The 22,391-nt window shown below is 42.9% G+C and overlaps 1 protein-coding gene across 8 annotated transcripts in view; it reads left to right on the top strand.

Moving 5' to 3' along the window:
* The window catches only part of tenm1 (teneurin transmembrane protein 1), a 2,430,772-nt gene that overhangs the window by 2,221,455 nt on the left and 186,926 nt on the right, over nt 1-22,391 (top strand). For all 8 annotated transcript variants that reach the window (XM_087991975.1, XM_087991977.1, XM_087991976.1 and 5 more), the window contains one exon: nt 90-290. In XM_087991975.1, coding sequence (XP_087848101.1) covers nt 90-290 — 201 coding nt within the window. The remainder of the gene's footprint in view (nt 1-89; nt 291-22,391) is intronic.

Below are 22,391 nucleotides of genomic sequence, written 5' to 3'. Positions count from 1 at the left end.
TTACTTAATATTTTTTAAGTACAGTTAACTTTTGCAGCATAATTGCTGTTTACTTTTATTTAAACTGTTATTATTTTCTTTTTCTTTAGAAGACTGCTTGGATCCGACATGTTCAGGACATGGTGTCTGTGTACAGAGTATATGTCACTGTGCTGTTGGCTGGGGAGGACTTAAATGTGAAGTCCCAGCAGCTGTTTGTCATGAGCAATGCTCAGGCCATGGGACCCTAATGCCAGAAACAAACACCTGTAACTGCGACCACAACTGGACAGGACCTGACTGCTCAACAGGTAATTACAGATATTGCCTGCTACTTTTAAAGCTGTCATTCATCACAGGAATTTCTCTATTGGCACAACATATTAGTCTGATCCAAATTTGACCAGTTTTAGAGAGCGAGATTTGCAAATTAAAACCAGAAATTGGAATTTAATTCAGGCAATAGGGGTCTTTACCCATCAAGCTGAGAGCCCTATTATGTCTCATTTCAAGAAGTCCCATCATATTAAGAACCAATTAGATATTGAAGTATTTAGCAATAGATTTTACCTGGGATCAAGGACCCTGGAGAGGCCTACAGCTCCTCATTGCCACTGAGGTATTGGTATAGCTGCTGGCAATATGCCCATTGGAGTCCAGGACTAGCAAAGGACCACAGCCAGAGGCGAATGGGGTTGATGAGGAGATTGCCATGTTGATGTTGCATGAGAAAGTGGGCAGGGTGGATTGGAGGCAAAGACTTTGGCTTTCATTAAGAATTTATGTTCTGCTCTTAGCAGCTTGGAATCTCGTGACAGTCCCTTTTGCTCTTCAACTTAATCAGTGGAGATTTTGCTGTCAGCAAGAGATTGACATGGGGCGATTCCCATGAATTAAGTGTACCCAGACACCACGGGTTCCCATTATAACAAGTAGCATTAAGTCCAGTCCAGTCCGTGTCCTAAATTCACTGTAAGGTGGTTTGCTTTGCCACCATAACTGTATCATGTCTCTATAATTAAAATACTGTTATTCATCAGCTTTGTTTTACTTTGTATTACATGCTGCAGTGTATTTAAAGCTTCACACCTATACATACAAAGTGCCCTGAGGTGTTAAAAGTTAGAAAGTTAAGGAGAGGAATCAATTAGAAAAATTCAAGTTCCAAGGAAGCTGGTCAAAGTGGAAATTTTAAAAAAATTATTGAATGGGATGTGAGTGTTCCTGACTGGCTGATAGTTTATGCTAATCACTGAATACTCTTCAGTAGGTGCTGATAATGGTAATAATGTTGAAATTCAGGGAGGAGTTAGATTCCCTCTTGTAGGCAATGATAATTCCATGCCACTTGAATATTATTTGCCACTTATCAGCTTAAGCCATGAGCAAGTTTTGCAGCATATGTATAAAGACAGATTCATGGTGAATGGTCCTGAAGTAATAATCCAAAGATGTGCAGGTTAGGTGGATTGGCCATGCTAAATTGTCCATAGTGACCAGAGAAATACCAGCTGAGTGGGTTAGCTATTGTAAGTGTAGAGTTATGACAACGGGGAAGGGGCTGGGTCTGGGCGAGATGCTGTTGGAGGTTGGTGCAGACTCGATGGGTCAAATGGGCTCGTTCCACATTTTTGGGATTTGATGATTCTATAATTCTGTTCTACGGAGCTCCTGTATCAGGATCAACGACCATCCCCACTACTGACCTTATGGTCATCAATGGAACAACTGAAAATCGTTGGGACTGAGACATTATCCTGAGAAACTGATGCAGAAATATCCTGGGGCTGATAAGATTAGCTTCCAAGACCTGCATCATTTTCATTTCTGCTGGATATGACTCTAGCTTGTGGAGAGTGTTCACCTCATTCCCAGTAACTTCATTTCTGCCGTGGCTCCTTGATGTCATAACTGTATAAACAAACAAATATCAATGAAAAATTGACAGTGAAAAGCAATGTCTTGTGAGCAATACAGGCAGATCACATAGTTAAATAGCATAGATAAGTAAATAATAGGTAAACAGCAGCAAAAACAAAAACACAGGTACAGGCGAACGTTAAGTGTTTGAGTGCATTCAGTATTCTAACAACAGTAGGGTAGAAACTGTTTCAAAAACGGCTGGTGCATATGTTCAGGCTTCTGTACCTTCTCCCCGATGGTAGAGGTTGTAGAAAAGCATTGCCAGGGTGGGATGGATCTTTGAGATACTGGTGGCCTTTCCTTGACAGCGGGCCTGGTAGAATAATTCTACAGTTGGGAGGTTGGCCTTTGTGATTGTCCAGACCAAGTTCACCAGTCTATGTAACTGTCTCCGATCTTGAATGGTACAGTTGCCTTACCAGGTAGTGATACATCCAGATAGAATGCTCTCGATAGCACACCTATATAAGTTGGCAAGGGTATTTGCCATCATGCCAAATTTTCTCAGCTGCCTGAGGAAGAAGACACATTGTTGGGCTTTTGTAACCAGTGCGTTCACATGAAGAGTCCAAGATATAAAACAAAAAGCTGAGATTAAAAGTCTGTCAATGTAATACTGCATTTGTTAATGAAGTAATGCCACCTTTTAAGAATATGTTAGATAGGAAGTTTAAGAAAGATATGAACAAATGGATATGAAATTAGAGCATAATCTGCTTAAGTAGCATGCATGTCATACGTGTGTCAGTCCAACAAGAGACAATCTAACGATTGGTTTTTGACATTCAATGGTATATTACCATTGCTGAATCTCCCACTCTCAACATCCTGGATATTACCATTGACAGAAACTGAATTGGACCAGCTAGGCAAATACGGTGGCTACAGAAATAGATCATGGGCTGGGAATCTTGCAGTGAGCAGCACTCCTCCCCTCCATTCAAAGCCTGTCCACCATCCACAAGGCACAAACCAGGAAGATGATGAGTAGCTTCCACTGGACAGGTGCACCTTCAACAACACTCTTCCAGCACATGGGAGCCCATTTCTTTTGCACTTTCTAAATCCACTGCCTCTGACATCTTGAAGGACAAAGGCAATAGAACATAGAACATAGAACATAGAAGAATACAGCGCAGTACAGGCCCTTTGGCCCTCGATGTTGCGCCGATCCAAGCCCACCTAACCTATACTAACCCACTATCCTCCATATACCTATCCAATGCCCGCTTAAATGCCCATAAAGAGGGAGAGTCCACCACTGCTACTGGCAGGGCATTCCATGAACTTACGACTCGCTGAGTGAAGAACCTACCCCTAACTTCAGTCCTATATCTACCCCCCCTTAATTTAAAGCTATGCCCCCTTGTAATACCCGACTCCATACGCGGGAAAAGGTTCACACTGTCAACCCTATCTAACCCCCTAATCATCTTGTACACCTCAATCAAGTCACCCCTAAACCTTCTTTTCTCTAATGAAAACAGCCCCAAGTGTCTCAGTCTTTCCTCATACGATCTTCCTTCCATACCAGGCAACATCCTGGTAAACCTCCTCTGCACCCGTTCCAGTGCCTCCACATCCTTCCTATAGTATGGCGACCAAAACTGCACACAATATTCCAGATGCGGCCGCACCAGAGTCTTATACAACTGCATCATGACCTCAGGACTCCGGAACTCAATTCCTCTACCAATAAAAGCCAATACGCCATATGCCTTCCTCACCGCACTATTTACCTGGGTGGCAACTTTCAGAGATCTGTGTACATGGACACCAAGATCCCTCTGCTCATCCACACTACCAAGTATCCGACCATTAGCCCAGTACCCCATCTTTTTGTTATTCTTCCCAAAGTGAATCACCTCACACTTAGCTACATTGAATTCCATTTGCCACCTTTCTGCCCAGCTCTGCAGCTTTTCTATATCCTGCTGTAACCTGCCACATCCTTCCTCACTGTCAACAACTCCTCCGACTTTCGTATCATCCACAAACTTGCTCACCCAACCTTCTAACCCCTCTTCCAGGTCATTTATAAAAATGACAAACAGCAATGGTCCCAAAACAGATCCTTGCGGAACACCGCTAGTGACGGCACTCCATGAAGAAACTTTGCCATCAACTACTACCCTCTGTCTTCTTCCATCCAGCCAATTCCTAATCCAAACCTCCAACTCACCCTCAATGCCATATCTCCGTATTTTCTGCAGTAGCCTACCATGGGGAACCTTATCAAACGCCTTACTAAAATCCATATATACCACATCTACCGCTTTCCCCTCATCAACCTCCTTCGTCACCTTTTCAAAGAATTCAATAAGGTTTGTGAGGCACGACCTGCCCTTCACAAAACCATGCTGACTATCCTTGATCACATTATTCCTATCCAGATGTGCATAAATCCTATCCCTTACAATTCTCTCTAAGACTTTGCCCACAACAGAAGTGAGACTCACCGGCCTATAGTTACTAGGGTTATCCCTACTCCCCTTTTTGAACAAGGGAACCACATTTGCTATCCTCCAGTCTTCTGGCACTACTCCTGTAGACAAAGAGGACATAAAAATCAAGGCCAATGGCTCTGCAATCTCCTCCCTTGCTTCCCAGAGAATCCTAGGATAAATGCCATCAGGCCCAGGGGACTTATCTATTTTCACCTTTTCCAGGATTTCCAACACCTCTTCTCTACATACCTCAAAGCCATCCATTCTACTTATTTGTGACTCAGTATTCACATCGACGACAATGCCCTGTTCCTGAGTAAATACTGAAGAAAAGTATTCATTCAGTGTCTCCCCAATCTCTTCCGCCTCCACACGCAACTTCCCACTACTATCCTTGACTGGATCTATTCCTACCCTAGTCATTCTTTTATTCCTAACATACCTATAGAAAGCCTTAGGGTTTTCCCTAATCCTACCGACTAAGGACCTTTCATGTCCCCTCCTTGCTGCTCTTAGCTCTCTCTTCAGGTCCTTCCTGGCTACCCTATAACTCTCAATCGCCCCAATTGAACCTTCACGTCTCATCTTGAGATAGGCCGCCCTCTTCCATTTAACAAGGGATTCCAATTCCTTATTAAACCACGGCTCCCTCGCACGACCCTTTCCTCCCTGCCTGACAGGTACATAATTATCAAGGACACTCAATAGTTGCTCCTTGAACAAGCTCCACATATCATTTACACTCTTGCCTTGGAGTCTACTTTTCCAAGCCACACATCCTAAGTCATGCCTCACCGCATCATAATTTCCCTGACCCCAGCTATAACTCTTGCCCTGTAGTACACACTTATCCCTCTCCATCACGAGAGTAAAAATCACCGAATTATGGTCACTATCCCCAAAGTGCTCACCTACCTCTAATTCTAACACCTGGCCTGGTTCGTTACCCAGAACCAAATCCAGTATGGCCTCACCTCTTGTTGGCCTGTCTACATATTGTGTCAGGAAACCCTCCTGCACACATTGAACAAACACTGACCCATCTAACGAACTTGAGCTATAGCTTTCCCAATCAATATCAGGAAAGTTAAAGTCCCCCATAACAACCACCCTATTACTGTCACTCATCTCCTGAATCACCTTCCCTATCCTTTCTTCAATGATTCTAGGACTATTAGGAGGCCTGTAAAAGACTCCTAACAGGGTGACCTCACCTTTCCTATTCCTAACCTCAGCCCAAACTACCTCAGATGGCAAGTCCTCATCCATCGTCCTTTCCACCACTGTAATACTATCTTTGACAAGCAATGCCACACCTCCCCCTCTTTTACCCCCACCTCTGACCCTACTAAAACATTTAAATCCTGGAACCTGCAACAGCCAATCCTGTCCCTGTTCTAGCCATGTCTCCGTAATAGCCACAACATCGAAGTCCCAGGTACCAACCCACGCTGCAAGTTCAATAGATACATGGAAATGCCACCAAGTTACTCATGATTGTGACTTGGTACTTTATTGTTGTTCCTTCAATATCGGTGAGTCAAAATCCTGGAACTCCCTTCCTAACAACTCTGGAGATCCTTACATCCCAATGACTGCAGTGGGTCAAGAAGGCAGCTCAGTACCTGCCTGTCCAGTCAATGAATTCTGGCCTACCCAATGATACTCACATCCCATGAATGAATATACACTGATGGAAATGACTATTTTTAAAAATCATAATATCTTAACTTGTTTAAGTATTTAGAAGTTTCTTAATCGAGGCGAACATTTATATAACCAATTTATTTGTATCTGTGATCAGCAAACAGACAACGAAGGTTATTGAACCCTATTTTGAGCCTAACTTGAAATATATACCAGTGTTTCTGAAATATTTTGCACTTTATACAGTGGAAATCAGTGTTGCCAATAATAAACAAAAAAATGTATGCTCATATAAATTCCCATGTGTTGTTATAACAGATGTTTTAAGCTGTTTGAGTTGGTTTTGAAGGCGATATGAAAATGTCATGCTGACAGATATTATCTGAATATGCTAACTAATTTCTTCTCTAATTAATAGCAGTGATTTCTACAATATATGCTTAGCATTCTGCAAATGTATGGTAAAACCAACCTGAATTAGTCACAAGAGATCTAATTTCAATAATTGTCTTAACTATAATTTTGGTCACTTATATTATTTGTTTAAGTTGTACCTCCTATTAATATGATTAATGTGTAGTTCATAATTAAAGTGTGTGTTGGATTGCTGCAAACAGCAACTTACCACAATCAGTGGTAAATATTTGGTAACATGACCCCAAACAGGATGAATCAAGCATGAAGTGTAACACGAGTAACACAAATGGGAATCAACAAAACAGCCTACAGGGAGGATTCATGAGCATCTAGCACAGTAGCATTTGTGCTGGAACCATTTTTTAAAAATTCAATCTTTTTTTTGGATTACTTCCTCGATCAAAGACCTGCATCTATTCAACTGAAATAAACAAAAAAGGAAGTCTAGCGAGATAGAAAACATTTGCTTTCTCTTTTTTTGTCAGACGATGCAAGGTATATTTAGTTCCCAATGAGATGTAGGTGGACAATAGTTTTGCGATACGTATTTGTTTAATTCAATAGTTCAAATTTAAGCAGTTAATTGGCATTGCTTCCATTGGCTTGAATTTCAATAAAACAATTTTTAAGCCTTTTGACTTCAGTTCTGTGCCTTGGCCTTGGAATCAAAGGCTCGGATATTCAAATTCAAATGTTCAGAAGCAGCACAGACTGGAGTTGCAAATCGGGACTCTGCAGGATCCCAGTTGCAGCTGATTCCATGGGAATTGGCCAGCAAATTGAAGATTCCAATGGACAATTTCCATGTGTCTTCAAGCCTCTGAAAGAATGCATTAAAGACAGGGAATTCAGAGCTCCATTTAAGTTAATTGTTACCCAGCAAATATTTGATGGTTAACATCTTGTTTTAACTCATAGGTAATTAAAGCTGACCTCCAACTTACCTCAGAGCCCCATAATTACGCCTTCTCTGAAACCACACACAACCTGGATTCCTGGTACACAAGCATCCGAACCAAAACCCTGCAACCCCAACATGTTTTCCACACTTAATTTACAAATATATCCTTTCACAGCAACCATCAAAGTGAATGATTTGCATGCTGGATAGTTGAATCTCAGAAACTACGCACTACACCCTGCTGCAGCTGCAAAAGGGGGCGCGGTTTAACTTGCCTCAACTACCCTGAAGTATGAGGAACAGTGTGCATTTGATATATGCTTCACATTTCAAAAGGGGCTGGGATCAGAATTCGACCCAGAAATGCAAAAATCAATGCTAACAGATAAAAATACAAGCCATTTGCCACTCCTTGGAATATCCTAGTCAATACTCATGCTGGTCTGATGAGCCATGAGTATAAATTGAAGGAATTGGAGATGTTTACAGTATTCTTTTTTGCAAAAGAGATATTGATAATATGATGTAATGTGAAATTTCTGACAGCTGTTTCACTGACCTCCAAAAATGAGAGTAGAAAATCGTCTGTATTAAAATTCTCTTGTCCCTGAAATTTGTAAATGCTAAAGATAGCTATAATTCAAGAGTACATTTTAAGCAAAATACCAATAAAATGACTATCATTTGTGAGAGTATTTCTCTGCTTCTCAACTGAATTTATCCAAGTGACAGAATAATCTGTAATTAACAATTTCACTGCTGATACACACATAGAGAAGTGCCTTCCCTTTTAGCTTTTTTTTTAATTGAGTTCCACTGAATTATGATTGATATTGTAATTTTCTGCTATTTTATTAATTTTGTGTATATTTGCTGAATGGGAAAATGCACAACAAAACTCAGCATTCAAAGTACTTTTACCGTTTATATTCTATATGATGCTTTCACAGTAGAATATTTCACACATTGGAACTCAAATCTATTCAAGCTATTGGAATTAAAACTTTACTTGATCATTAGGCCTCATTGTAAAATTAATCCAGAGTGCCATTAATACAAATGTGTTAGCCCAACCTTACCTCTGCTTCGGTTAGTAATCAGGAGCTTAAAAGTTTGAACTCTTTCATGGATTGTTTTTCTAAGGGTGAGCTAAACTACAGGAGGTATTATCCTTCAACTGCCATGCTAAATTAATGACTTATTTACCAGTATCTTGTCTTAATTTATGAATTTCACTGTTAGGTTTGATGGACTGACAATTGCCTACCTATTTTGAGGTAGATATGGTTGTAAATACAGTAAGTGATAGCGCCTAAGCGAGAGAGTGGGGAAGGAAAAGGTCCAAATCTTAGTCTATGGGAAAACAGCAAAAAAACTTGAATTTGTATCACCACTGCCATTCAGGATTAAAACATTATTACCATAAGACTCTCTCCTAGTCTAAACCCAGCTTTTGAGAAAAACTTGAAAGAAAGTTTCATTGATTATAATTTTACAAAACCATACTGCAGTGACCCACTCTCAAATAATTATAATTTTTTATGAAACAATAAAGGACAGACTTAATTTCATAATAATCCAATTTTCTTTGGATTAATGCTTTGTGGCTGAATTCCATACTCTGAAGGAGAAAGATATTACAGCTTTGGGCACCGTAATCAAAGTATTAGAGCCAAGGGGCATAAATCATAAATATGCAAAATATTAGAGACAATCAATTAATAATGAATTTGGTTGAAAAGAAAGATAAACTCATTCATGCATTTGAATTTGTTTGCTCCACACGTCCAAATTGAAAATGACCAAGAACCCTGAAGTAGGACATTGTGTCTGCTCCGCTGATTGTGACTGATCTGATAATCCTCAAATTCTACTTTCCTGCCTTTACCCCACAGCCCTTACTGATTAAAAATCTATCTCAGCCTTGAATATATTTAATGGCACAGCCTTTGTGGACATCTAATATAAAGAATTCCACAGATTGCCCTTGTTAGTAATTTTCAGAAGTAGTGAATAGACCATAACCCAGGACTGTCATTTAAGCAGCAGGCTAACTAATTGTTCCCAAATGGACCCCTTGCTGGCCACTGACAAATTGGCAGATTTCAAATGCGATGAAAACTTGTAAGGGCTTAAAAGAAGCATTAATGTCTCTCCTTATCTATCAGAAATTGACCCACATAGTGCCTGCTGTGCAATCTTCTGTCAAATTGGCTTCCCCCTTCCTTTTAACAACTCTGTCAGCAAAGCTCCTACACTTGAGCAAAGGAGTTCTGTCTCCTTCCACTGAAACAAGCCACTGCAAAGATACCAATAGCTCACCAATGATAGGAAAAGGAGAAGTCAGTTGAAACTTTGTAATCAGGAAAATTAGATGAGAGGTAAAAATCATCTCAACAAACCAGTTCTTATCTTCTTTTCTTGGGTTTCTAAAATGGGGAAGGTGTGAGCTAGTGCTGGCTCATAATGAAAGCAATGGAGGTGAGACAAGTTGGGGCATTCCTGGACTTCCCATTTCAGGTTCTTTCACTTTTTTTTAATAGCTTCACCTTTGACCTCTTGTCATTTTTATGTCCTTGCTTGAGTTATTGTGTATGCCCCGTGGCTGAACACTTTAACTCCCCCTCCCACTCCGCCAAGGACATGCAGGTCCTTGGCCTCCTCCATCACCAGACCATGGCAACACCACGCCTGGAGGAAGAGCGACTCATCTTCTGCCTAGAAACCCTCCAGCCACAGGGGATGAATGCGGATTTCTCCAGCTTCCTCATTTCCCCTCCCCCCCACCTTTTCTCAGTCCCAGCCCTCAGACTCAGCACCGCCTTCTTGACATGCAATCTTCTTCCCAACCTCTCCGCCCCCACCCCCTCTCTGGCCTATCACCCTCACCTTAACTTCCTTCCACCTATCGCATTCTCAACGCCCCTCCCCCAAGTCCCTCCTCCCTACCTTTTATCTTAGCCTGCTTGGCATACCGTCCTCATTCCTGAAGAAGGGATTATGCCCGAAACGTCGATTCTCTTTCTCCTTTGATGCTACCTGACCTGCTGCGCTTTTCCAGCAACACATTTTTAAGCTCTGATCTCCAGCATCTGCAGTCCTCACTTTCTCCTTATTGTGTATGCCATCAAGAATCACTTTTTTAAAAAACGCACAAAATCCAAACTTAGTCAAAAAAGAAAGAACTCAATACCTCACCATCTTGCCTTTGAATCATTCAGAGGAAAGAAATCAATATATAACCTGAACCCAAAGAAGATGCAGAGTGACTGAAAGTAAAGCTCTTAAATGGTTTTCTATCTGCACAGATTTGTGAGATGAGTGGATAATGATGATAACCTGATTCAAGAAAGGATGTATCTGATTAGATTTCTCAACCTTTGCAGCAGTCAGGTCATCATTTTAAAAAGAAAGCATTAGCACCTAATCTTTCTACTCTTCTTTTGTACTGCTGTTATTGCAAATTTAAAATCACACGGTATCTCTCAGAGGACAATGGGAGCATTTCTCTTGCACTGAGAAATCAATGTAAAGAGCAGAGCTGATAGCATTGAACACCACCAAGGTTGACAAAAAGGGAAAAAGATGAATTAGTCTGTAAACAATGATCAGGTGACCCAACCATGGGATTTAAAACCCTAAAGACTGTGTGAGAAGCACCAGCTAAGTAAGGTAATGGGGTTGAAATAAAACTAAGAACTGTGAATACTGGAAATCTTAAAGAAAATCAAAAATTGCTGGAGAAACTCAAAAGATCTGGTCATATCTGTGGAGAGAAGACAGTGTTAAAGCTTCCAATCCAGTGACCCTGCCTCATTGTCACCCTGTTAATTTAGATTAAATTAGGTTCCTACAGTATAGAAACAGTTGTATAGACTCTGGTGCGGCCACATCTGGAGTATTGTGTGCAGTTTTGGTCGCCATACTATGGGAAGGATGTGGAGGCACTGGAACGGGTGCAGAGGAGGTTTACCAGGATGTTGCCTGGTATGGTTGGAAGATCGTATAAGGAAAGGCTGAGGCACTTGGGGTTGTTTTCATTGGAGAAAAGAAGGTTTAGGGGTGACTTGATAGAGGTGTACAAGATGATTAGGGGTTTAGATAAGGTTGACAGTGAGAATCTTTTTCCACGTATGGAGTCAGCTATTACAAGGGGGCATAGCTTTAACCTCCATCTTTGGACTGTGGGAGGAAACCCATGCAGACATGGAGAGAATGTGCAAACTCCACGCAGACAGTCACCCAAGGTGAGAATCAAACCAGGTCCCTGGCGCTGTGACGCAGCAGTGCTAACCATTCTGCTATCTCTCCATAGATGCTGCCAGACTTGCTGAGTTTCTCCAGAAATATCTGTTTAAGATATGGGCTGCACAGTTTGTACATTCTGAGAAAGTTGAAGAGAATGGGAGTCTACAAAATGAACACTCCTCTCAGCATAAGGAGGGTACAAGGAGGAAAATATTTGCATGTATTTGTATCTAATGAGGAACAAGAGAATCAAGAAAACAAAAGAAACAGAAAAAGCATATTCACACATCTGTGGTTTTTGAGAACTGTTTTGTCTAAATAAAATCCCTTCTGATATGGGAATTAGAGAAGAACTTAGGCTTTATTTCTGTCCTCAGTATGATTTCAAAAGACTCAGTTTTGGTTTGCCTTTATTTGGTATTGATGTTTGATTTTCCTGTGGATTTGTACTTTTTCTTCATTCTGTGTTGCAATATAGCTTGTGCATTTTTAGTATATGGGAATGAAATGGACTGAATAAGCAACACAAATTAGAATTTCTTAATGTTACAAAGGAAAATTGATCAGGATTTCCATTTCTTTTACATCAGAGGACAATATTTTCCATTCTTGAGTTGGCACCTGCACGACAGCATTAAATTGACTTTGCTTGGATTGGCCAATGAGTGTGGTTGGCATCCAGTTAATGATGACAGAAGGGTCTCTAAGCAAGAGAGCCAATAGGAGTTTGATGAGGGATCTAAGGTCAGCCATTAAAAGTAAGGAAAGTAAAGGATGCTTCCATCTTGAGGTGTCAACACAGTGCTTACAAAACATTTGAAATATACAACCATTGTGTAGTCACAGCTATGGACAATTAGTTAGGATGGGTCTCGAAGTCATCTTTGAGCACTGCCACGCAGGACACACATGGACACACACACAGTTAAAAATCACACAAAACCAGGTTATAGTCCAACAGGTTTAATTAGAACCACTTGCTTTCTCAGCGCTTCTCCTTCATCAGGTGGTTGTCTCAAGCAGCACTTGGAAAGCGAGTGTTTCCAATTAAACCTATTGGACTATAACCTGGTGTTGTGTGATTTTTAACTTTGTATACCCCAGTCCAACATCGGCATCTCCAAATCAAGATACAGACACACACACAGACACACACACACTCACTTCAAACATGTAGCGAGCCAGGTTTATCCAGAGAGTGTTCGGTGTCCATGGAACTATAATGGCTGAGAGGTCAATGTCCTGCAAGGATGAAGAGAAAAATCTGGAGATAAAATGAACAAAATTGTAAATCATATATAATCATTGAAAATATCTGTAACAAAACTGGAAGCTCCTGGGGCATTGGGCATTGCTGACTTCCTATCTCAAATAATTATAATAAATCAGATTCAAAGTAACCATGACTAGTATTTGCCGATAAAATGTTATTGATTACATTTTAGTTTCTAAAAATATTTCTTTGATGATTGTGATCAATACAGCACATTCATTATGGATTGAATTTGGATCAAAAAAGTAAAGCTCATCGGTGCAAAATCTCAGCAGAATTAATTTTCCTACCATATCTATATCCTCATCTCCATTACATTATTCCTGATTTCCATAACTTTTGAAACCAGACACCAAATATTAACAATAGAAGAGAAATGAGAAGTGCTTTGCTGTGATTTCTGAGAAACAGACTGACTTGATATGTTACTGATATGTAATTTTCATCCTGATTGCAAATGCTGCTAGTACTTAATACTTGATAACATTTTGCAATGATCAGACTAGCATACCAATAACAATCAGATCAGATTACAGTTAGCTCATTTGGCTAGAAACTTGTGTGTGTGTTGAAGTTTAATGCACAGCATGAGTTCAGTTGCCATTCTGGCTGAAGTAGACTTTTTGAGCTTGCCTCTGAAACCAGAAGGTAATGGCAAGCCACAACGGAACTGTTTGGGCAAAGTTCACAGCACAGAAGCACATTAGTGTATTGTTTTTAAGTGGGACCTACGGAAAATCTGCACTAGTGAGTAGAGTGGGTTCTTTCTTGATTATATGCTTTTTGAGATATGTCTCTTGATTAAACTTAAAATATAAGCCATAACTATTAATTTAACCTGGGGCAGTGTTTTGCAGAGGAATAAGACAGTGTTATTTTCTGGGTCTGTTGATTGTGAAGGAGCAAAAATGGCCTTTAGTAGACTGATATGCGCTTCTTGTCAGATGTGGGAGTTTAAGTGTTACTGTGGATTATATCTGCAATAATTGCTATTGTTTTCGAATCTTATCAGATCGAATGGATCGGTTGGAGAGACAGTTAGAAGTGATGAGGAATTTGCAACAGCAACAGCATGTGATGGATGGCAGATATAGGAAAGGGGGAATGTCTCAGATACAGTCATATAGATGGGTTAACTCCAGGAAAGGTAAGAGAGGTAGGCAGCTAGTGCAGGAGCCTTCTGTGGCTATCCCCATTTCAAACAAGTATGCTGTTTTGGAAAATGTAAGGGGTGATGGATTTCGGGGAAGGTAACACGAACAGCCAAGTTTCTGGTACTGAGACATGCTGTAATGCAATGAGGGGCACGTTGGGTTCCAAGAGATCAATTGTGTTAGGGGACTCTCTAGTCCAAGATACACACAGACGTTTCTGTGGCCAGCAGCGAAAAATCAGAATGGTGTGTTGCTTCCCTGGTGCCAGGATCAAGGATGTCTCAGAGAGGGTGCAGAAGGTTCTCACGGGGGAGAAAGGCTAGCAAGAGGTCATTGTCCACATTGGAAGAAACGACATAGGAAGGGAAAAGGTTGAGATTCTGAAGGGAGATGACAGAGAGTTAGGCAGAAATTTAAAAAGGAGGTCCTTTTTAGAACTGCTTGGGAGGATTTAAACTAGTAAGGTGGGAGGGTGGGACCCAGGGAGATAGTGAGGAAAGAGATCAATCTGAGACTGGTACAGTTGAGAACAGAAGTAAGTCAAACAGTCAGGGCAGGCAGGGACAAGGTAGGACTAATAAATTAAACTGCATTTATTTCAATGCAAGGGGCCGATCAGGGAAGGCAGATGAACTCAGGACATGGTTAGGCACATGGGACTGGGATATCATAGCAATTACAGAAACATGGCTCAAGGATGTGCAGGACTGGCAGCTTAATGTTCCAGGATATAAATGCTACAGGAAGCATAGAAAGGGAGGCAAGAGAGGAGGGGAAGTGGCGTTTTTGATGAGGGATAGCATTACAGCTGTGCTGAGGGAGGATATTCCTGGAAATACATCCAGGGAAGTTATTTGGGTGGAACTGAAAAATAAGAAAGTGATGATCACCTTGTTGGTATTGTATTATAGATCCCCTAATAGTCAGGGGGAAATTGAGAAACAAACTTGTAAGGAGATCTCAGCTATCTGTAAGAATAATAGGGTGGTTATGGTAGGGGATTTTAACTTTCCAAGCATAGACTGGGACTGCCACAGAATTAAGGGTTTAGATGGAGAGGAATTTGTTAAGTGTGCACAAGAACATTTTCTGATTCAGTATGTGGACGTACCTACTCCAGAAGGTGCACAACTTGACCTACTCTTGGGAAATAAGGCAGAGCAGGCGACTGATGTCTCAGTGGGGGAGCATTTTGGGCTCAGCGACCATAATTCTATTAGATTTAAAATAGTGATGGAAAAGGATAGACCAGATCAAAAAGTTGAAGTTCTAAATTGGAAAAATACCAATTTTGACAGTATTAGGCAAGAACTTGCAAAAGCTGATTGGGGGCAGATGTTCGCAAGTAAAGTGACGGCTAGAAAATGGGATGCCTTCAGAAATGAGATAATGAGAATCCAGAAAAATTATATTCCTGTTAGGGTGAAAGGAAAGGCTGGTAGGTATAGGGAATGCTGGATGACTAAAGAAATTGAGGGTTTGGTTCAGAAAAAGAAGGAAGCATATATCAGGCATAGACAGGATAGACTGAGGGAATCCTTAGAAGAATGTAAAGGCAGGAGGAGTATACTTAAGAGGGAAATCAGGAGGGCTAAAAGGGGACATGAAATAGCTTTGGCAAATAAAGTTAAGGAGAATCCAAAGGGTTTTTACAAATACATTAAGGACAAAAGGATAATTAGAGACAGAATAGGGCCCCTCAAAGATCAGCAAGGCAGCCTTTGTGTGGAGCCGCAGAAAATTGGAGAGATACTAAACGAGCATTTTGCATCAGTATTCACTGTGGAAAAGGATATGTAAGATATCGAAAGTAGCAAAATAGATGGTGACACCTTGCAAAATGTCCATATTGAAGAGGAGGAAGTGATGGATGTCTTGAAAGGCATAAAGGTGGATAAATCCCCAGGACCTGATCAGGTGTTCCCTAGAAGTCTGTGGGAAGCTAGAGAAGTGATTGCTGCGCCTCTTGCTGAGATATTTGCATCATCGATAGTCACAGGTAAAGTGTCGGAAGACTGGAGGTTGGCAAATGTGGCACCACTGTTTAAGAAGGGTGGTAAGGACAAGCCAGGGAACTATATACCAGTGAGCCTGATGTCGGTGGTGGGCAAGTTGTTGGAGGGAATCCTGAGGGACAGGATGTACATGTATTTGGAAAGGCAAGGACTGATTCAGGATAGTCAACATGGCTTTGTGCATGGGAAATCATTTCTCACAAACTTAATTGAATTTTTTGAAGAAGTAACAAAGAGGATTGATGAGGGCAGAGTGATGGATGTGATCTATATGGACTTCAGTAAGGCTTTCGACAAGGTTCCCCATGGGAGACTGGTTAGCAAGGTTAGGTCTCATGGAATAAAGGGAGAACTCGCCAGTTGGACACAGAACTGGCTCAAAGGTAGAAGACAGAGGGTGGTGGTGGAGGGTTGTTTTTCAGACTGGAGGCCTGTGACCAGTGGAGTGCCACAAGGATGGGTGCTGGGTCCTCTACGTTTTGTCATTTACATAAATGATTTGGATGCGAGTATAAGAGGTACAGTTAGTAAGTTTGTAGATGACATCAATATTGGAGGTGTAGTGGACAGCGAAAAGGTTTACCTCAGATTACAACAGGATCTTGATCAGATAGGCCAATAGGCTGAGAAGTGGCAGATGGAGTTCACTCAAATAAATGTGAGGTGCTGCATTTTGGGAAAGCAAATCTTAGCAGGACTTATACAATTAATGGTAAGATCCTAGAGAGTGTTGCTGAACAAAGAGACCTTGGAGTACAGATTCATAGCTCCTTGGAAAGTGGAGTCGCAGGTAGATAGGATAGTGAAGAAGGTGTTTGGTATGCTTTCCTTTATTGGTCAGAGTGTTGAGTACAGGAGTTGGGAGGCCAGGTTGCAGCTGTACAGGACATTGGGAAGGCCACTGTTGGAATATTGCATGTAATTCTGGTCTCCTTCCTATCGGAAAGACATTGTGATAGTTGAACAGGTTCAGAAAAGATTTACAATGATGTTGCTAGGTTTGGAGGATTTGAGCTATCGGGAGCGGCTGAACAGGCTGGGGCTGTTTTTCCTAAAGCGTCGGAGGCTGAGGGGTGACCTTATAGAGGTTTATAAAATTATGAGGGATGTAGATAGGGTAAATAGGCAAAGTCTTTTCCCTGGGATCGGGGAGTCCAGAACTAGAGGGCAAAGGTTTAGGCTGAGAGGGGCGGCACGGTGGCACAGTGGTTAGCACTGCTGCCTCGCAGCGCCAGAGACCCGGGTTCAATTCCCGCCTCAGGCGACTGACTGTGTGGAGTTTGCACATTCTCCCCGTGTCTGCGTGGGTTTCCTCCGGGTGCTCCGGTTTCCTCCCACAGTCCAAAGATGTGCAAGTCAGGTGAATTGGCCATGTTAAATTGTCCGTAGTGTTAGGTAAGGGGTAAAATGTAGGGGTATGGGTGGTTTGCGCTTCGGCGGGTCGGTGTGGACTTGTTGGGCCGAAGGGCCTGTTTCCACACTGTAAAGTAATCTAATCTAATCACAGATCTAAGGGGCAACATTTTCACCCAGAGGATGGTACGTGTATGGAATGAGCTCCTAGAGGAAGTGGTGGAGGCTGGTACAATTGCAACATTTAAAAGGCATTTAGATGGTTATATGAATTTGGATTTGGAGGGATATGGGCTGGGTGCTGGCAGGTGGGACTAGATTAGGTTGGGATATCTGGTCGGCATGGACGAGTTGGACCGAAGGGTCTGATTCCATGCTGTACATCTCTGAGTCTAACTGACAAAACTTGCCACTAAAATGGTTCAAGATGAAACATCAACCAGACAATGATCTAAGGGTCTGCTTTTGTGCAAGACACATACAATGATTGATGAATTGATTGATCTCACAATGAAAAGAAACCTGTCGGGTAATTTAAAGCAGAATTTGGTTGTCAAAACCCTTTTTTAAGGAAAAGTTCTGACTTCAATTATTGCAGCAGCAGATCATTTGCTTAGATTCGTGCTACCTCCAATGGGCAGGATTTTCTCAGCTGCTGAATGATTTGGGGCAATGGTGAATCAGTTGGGAAAACATGAGATTAGCCAAAATTAAATTCTTGATGTCAAGAAACAAAAGTCCAATTTTGCAACTGCATCTTGATCAGTAATGATCTTGCTCTTGAGCGGTGAGATGCCTATTTCCATATATTTTCCTATTCGCCCAAACGCTGAAGAGAAACTAATTGGTGACAATTCCCAACATGAAAGTCAGAGTGGGTGCTTCATGATTCCAGCATGTGGGAGAATAGGAAAATTGTTTCTCCAGTCCTCTATCTTGGGCAACAGTCGCCATAATCTAAGGGCATGTTTATTGACCACAAACATTCACAAAAGTTGACGGCAGATACTTGCCCTGTCATATCTCTAACTAATTAACGATACAGTTCTTCACTTCATTGCTGCATTTTGGAGCACACTGGCACCTTTCATTGTAAAGCTGCAGCTTTGACACTTGACGCACAAGGAAAAACATTGATTTCATGGACGAGACCAATGTGCATCTCAGGGCTCCTTGCTTGCTCTCTTAACGCTCACTCACTATGTTCCAAATTTGATGCTCACAGCATCTCTGCCTTGGCTTGCCTTTTTTTATCCTTTACCCCCTCATTAAGATCTTTATGGCTCACAATCATTCTCTTTGAATTTTAGTGCAGATGTGAAGTATTGTTATAGCTATTTGTAGTAATCAGTAAAGGGGATAGACATGTTGCTCCACAGCAATGTATTGCATCAATGTTACTCCTGCAGCATGTGCCAGCAGCTTACATGGCAAACACGATGTCTGTGCTCAAGTCAAATGAATATGTCTCAAAGTCAAAGAGGACGCATACTCGATCAAGTCAAGGAAAATAGGCAGTGGGTCCTGGCACAATAACTCAAGAGCAGCAACTGATATTAGTCCAAGGGCTTGGATATACTCAGTCAGTCACTTGGAACAAGAAGGAGCTCCTTATTACTACAGTCTGGGAGTGGCCTATGGTCTGCCTGACAAACCCAGTCCAATCATTCTTGAGACTCACTTGGGGAGCTGCACAGAAATCAGTCAGTGGTCTGGTCACTCAGCAGTGGGGAGCTACCATCAGACTGGTTAGGGGGATGCTGGAAATGTGTTGCTGGAAAAGCGCAGCAGGTCAGGCAGCATCCAGGGAACAGGAGAATCGACGTTTCGGGCATAAGCCCTTCTTCAGGAATGAGGAAAGTTTGTCCAGCAGGCTAAGATAAAAGGTAGGGAGGAGGGACTTGGGGGAGGGGCGTCGGAAATGTGAGAGGTGGAAAGAGGTCAAGGTGAGGGTGATAGGTCAGACTGGGGTGGGGGCGGAGAGGTCGGGAAGAAGATCTCAGGTTAGGAAGGCGGTGCTGAATTTGATGGATTTGACTGAGACAGGGTGGGGGGAGGGGAAATGAGGAAACTGGTGAAATCCGAGTTCATCCCTTGTGGTTGGAGGGTTCCTAGGCGGAAGATGAGGCGTTCTTCCTCCAACCGTCGTTTTGTTGTGGTCTGACGATGGAGGAGTCCAAAGACCTGCATATCCTTGGTGGAGTGGGAGGGGGAATTGAAATGTTGAGCTACAGGGTGGTTGGGTTGGTTGGTCCGGGTGTCCCAGAGGTGTTCTCTGAAATGCTCCACAAGTAGCCGGCCTGTCTCCCCAATATAGAGGAGGCCACATCGGGTGCAGAGGATGCAATAGATGATGTGTGTGGAGGTGCAGGTGAATCTGTGGCGGATATGGAAGTTTCCTTTGGGGCCTTGGAGGGAGGTGAGGGGGGAGGTGTGGGCGCAAGTCTTGCACCTCCTGCGGTTACAGGGGAAGGTGCCGGGAGTGGAGGTTGGGTTGGTGGGGGGTGTGGATCAGACGAGGGAGTCACGGAGGGAGTGGTCTTTACGGAATGCTGATAGGGGAGGGGAGGGAAATATATCCTTGGTGGTGGGGTCCGTTTGGAGGTAGCGGAAATGACGGCGGATGATGCGCTGTACATGGAGATTGGTGGGGTGGTAGGTGAGGACCAGTGGGGTTCTGTCCTGGTGGCGGTTGGAGGGGTGGGGCTCAAGGGCGGAGGAGCGGGAAGTGGAAGAGATGCGGTGGAGGGCATCGTCGACCGCGTCGGGGGGGAAATTGCGGTCCTTGAAGAAGGAGGCCATCTGGGTTGTGCGTTTTTGGAACTGGTCCTCCTGGGAGCAGATGTGGCGGAGTCGAAGGAATTGGGAGAATGGGATGGCGTTTTTACAGGGGGCAGGATGGGAGGAGGTGTAGTCCAGGTAGCTGTGGGAGTCGGTCGGTTTGTAGTAGATGTCCGTGTTGATTCGGTCGCCTGAGATAGAAATAGAAAGGTCGAGGAAGGGGAGGGAGGAATCTGAGACTGTCCAGGTGAATTTGAGGTCGGGGTGGAAGGTGTTGGTGAAGTGGATGAACTGTTCAACCTCCTCGTGGGAGTACGAGACGGCGCCGATACAGTCATCGATGTAGCGGAGGAAAAGGTGGGGGGTGGGGCCAGTGTAGTTGCGGAAGATGGATTGTTCCACATATCCTACGAAGAGGCAGGCATAGCTGGGGCCCATGCGGGTGCCCATGGCTACTCCTTTCATTTGGAGGAAGTGGGAGGATTGGAAAGAGAAGTTGTTCAGGGTGAGGACCAGTTCAGTCAGTCGAAGGAGGGTGTCAGTGGAAGGGTACTGGTCGGTACGGCGGGAAAGAAAGAAGTGGAGGGCTTTGACTCCTTCGTGATGGGGGATGGAGGTGTACAGGGACTGGATGTCCATGGTGAAAATAAGGCGTTGGGGACCGGGGAAGCGAAATTCATGGAGCAGGTGGAGGGCATGGGTGGTGTCCCGAACATAGGTGGGGAGTTCTTGGACTAAGGGGGACAGGACGGTGTCAAGGTACTTGGACTAAGGGGGACAGGATGGTGTCAAGGTACTTGGACTACGGGGGACAGGACGGTGTCAAGGTAGACTAAGGGGGACAGGACGGTGTCAAGGTAGACTAAGGGGGACAGGACGGTGTCAAGGTAGGCCTTGGTTAGGGGGGTGGGCCACAATCAGTTCTGAGGGTCAGCTCATTGAAAGTCAAGGAGAGCTATCAGGGGCCACTGCAGTCGTAGGAATGTTGGGATTGAAGGTAGCTTTCCCCAGGAGGGATAATAATTCTGAAGGGAGACAACTTAGCATATCAGGTGGGGAGACAACAGTGCAATGGAGGGCATGAGTTACTGTGATGTCTTGAGTGGGCGTGGGTTAGGAGGCATGGGTGGATTAATCAGTCATAATCAGCCTGACTTTGAAGGGGAAGATACTGCAGAATAGTAAGTGATGACAAGATATCAGTAATCATACAGCTATTTGTGCAATCTACTGTATTTGTGCAATGTGACCTCTGCTGCATACGTCAGAATAAGGTCCCTGTGTCAAAAGTTCATGTAGAAGCAATCCACAGCCCTCCTTTCTGTATCCTCATGCCCCATTCAATGGGGGACTGTACCAAGCCATAATTTGTGCATGATGTGAATGTTGACTTCACACATTGTTAAGGTCCTGCTCTGTTCCTGGTATGCTTCAAGGAGATTAGTTGACATCATGACCAATGGTTCAGGAATAGCCATGGTCATTGTTTCTGTGGCCATGGTGCAATGAAGGCTAGAGAAATTGAGGAAGAACGAATTAGGCAGCAAGCAGAGGATCAGAAGAAACCACAAGTGGCTCCCAAACATCCTTCACATGAAGAAGTTGCAGCAGAAGGTTCTCACAGGAGACCCAGCATCTATCATTCTTGATATTGTTTCCTCCAGATGAATAAGGTCCAATTTCACCACAGACCGAGGGTGTTCCAGAATACTGACACAAAACTATTGCCAGCTGATGGAACAGGACCTGTGCCAACAAAGCTGATTCCCCCAAGATGCTGGACACTATAAACTGTACAAGCATTGTGTTGGGAGTGCCATATTATCTAACTTTATTAGCAGAAAATGGCTCAATTCAGTTAACGTACAAGTCAACCATGATTATCAGATTTGTAGAAATCTGAACCAGGTACCCTGAGAACAGGTATAATGTCGATATCCTATGAACTCCAGTGATCTTGTTTCATTTCAAGGGCTGATACCTTACAGGGATGGTTACTGGAAGACAAAGGCTACCCTTTCGAATCACAACTGACAATTCTGTTATGTCTCCCCTGACTGAAGCTGAACACAGTTACAACACAGCCCATTCTTCATCCAAGGCTCTGGTGGAGCTGATGATAGACCTCCTGAAGATGAGGCTCTGATGCTAAGCTTGATATGCGAGTTCTTGCAGTTCTTGGATAGTATGTACAACATAATCTAATAAGTGTTTTCAAAATCATGAGTAGGCTTAATAGAATAGATAGGAAGA

The sequence above is a fragment of the Chiloscyllium plagiosum genome, unplaced genomic scaffold (genome assembly GCF_037043375.1).
Source record: "Chiloscyllium plagiosum isolate Xiang-an unplaced genomic scaffold, Cpla_swu_hap1 HiC_scaffold_11, whole genome shotgun sequence".
Lineage (NCBI taxonomy): Eukaryota > Metazoa > Chordata > Chondrichthyes > Orectolobiformes > Hemiscylliidae > Chiloscyllium > Chiloscyllium plagiosum.
This window is presented reverse-complemented; position numbering and strand designations above follow the sequence as displayed.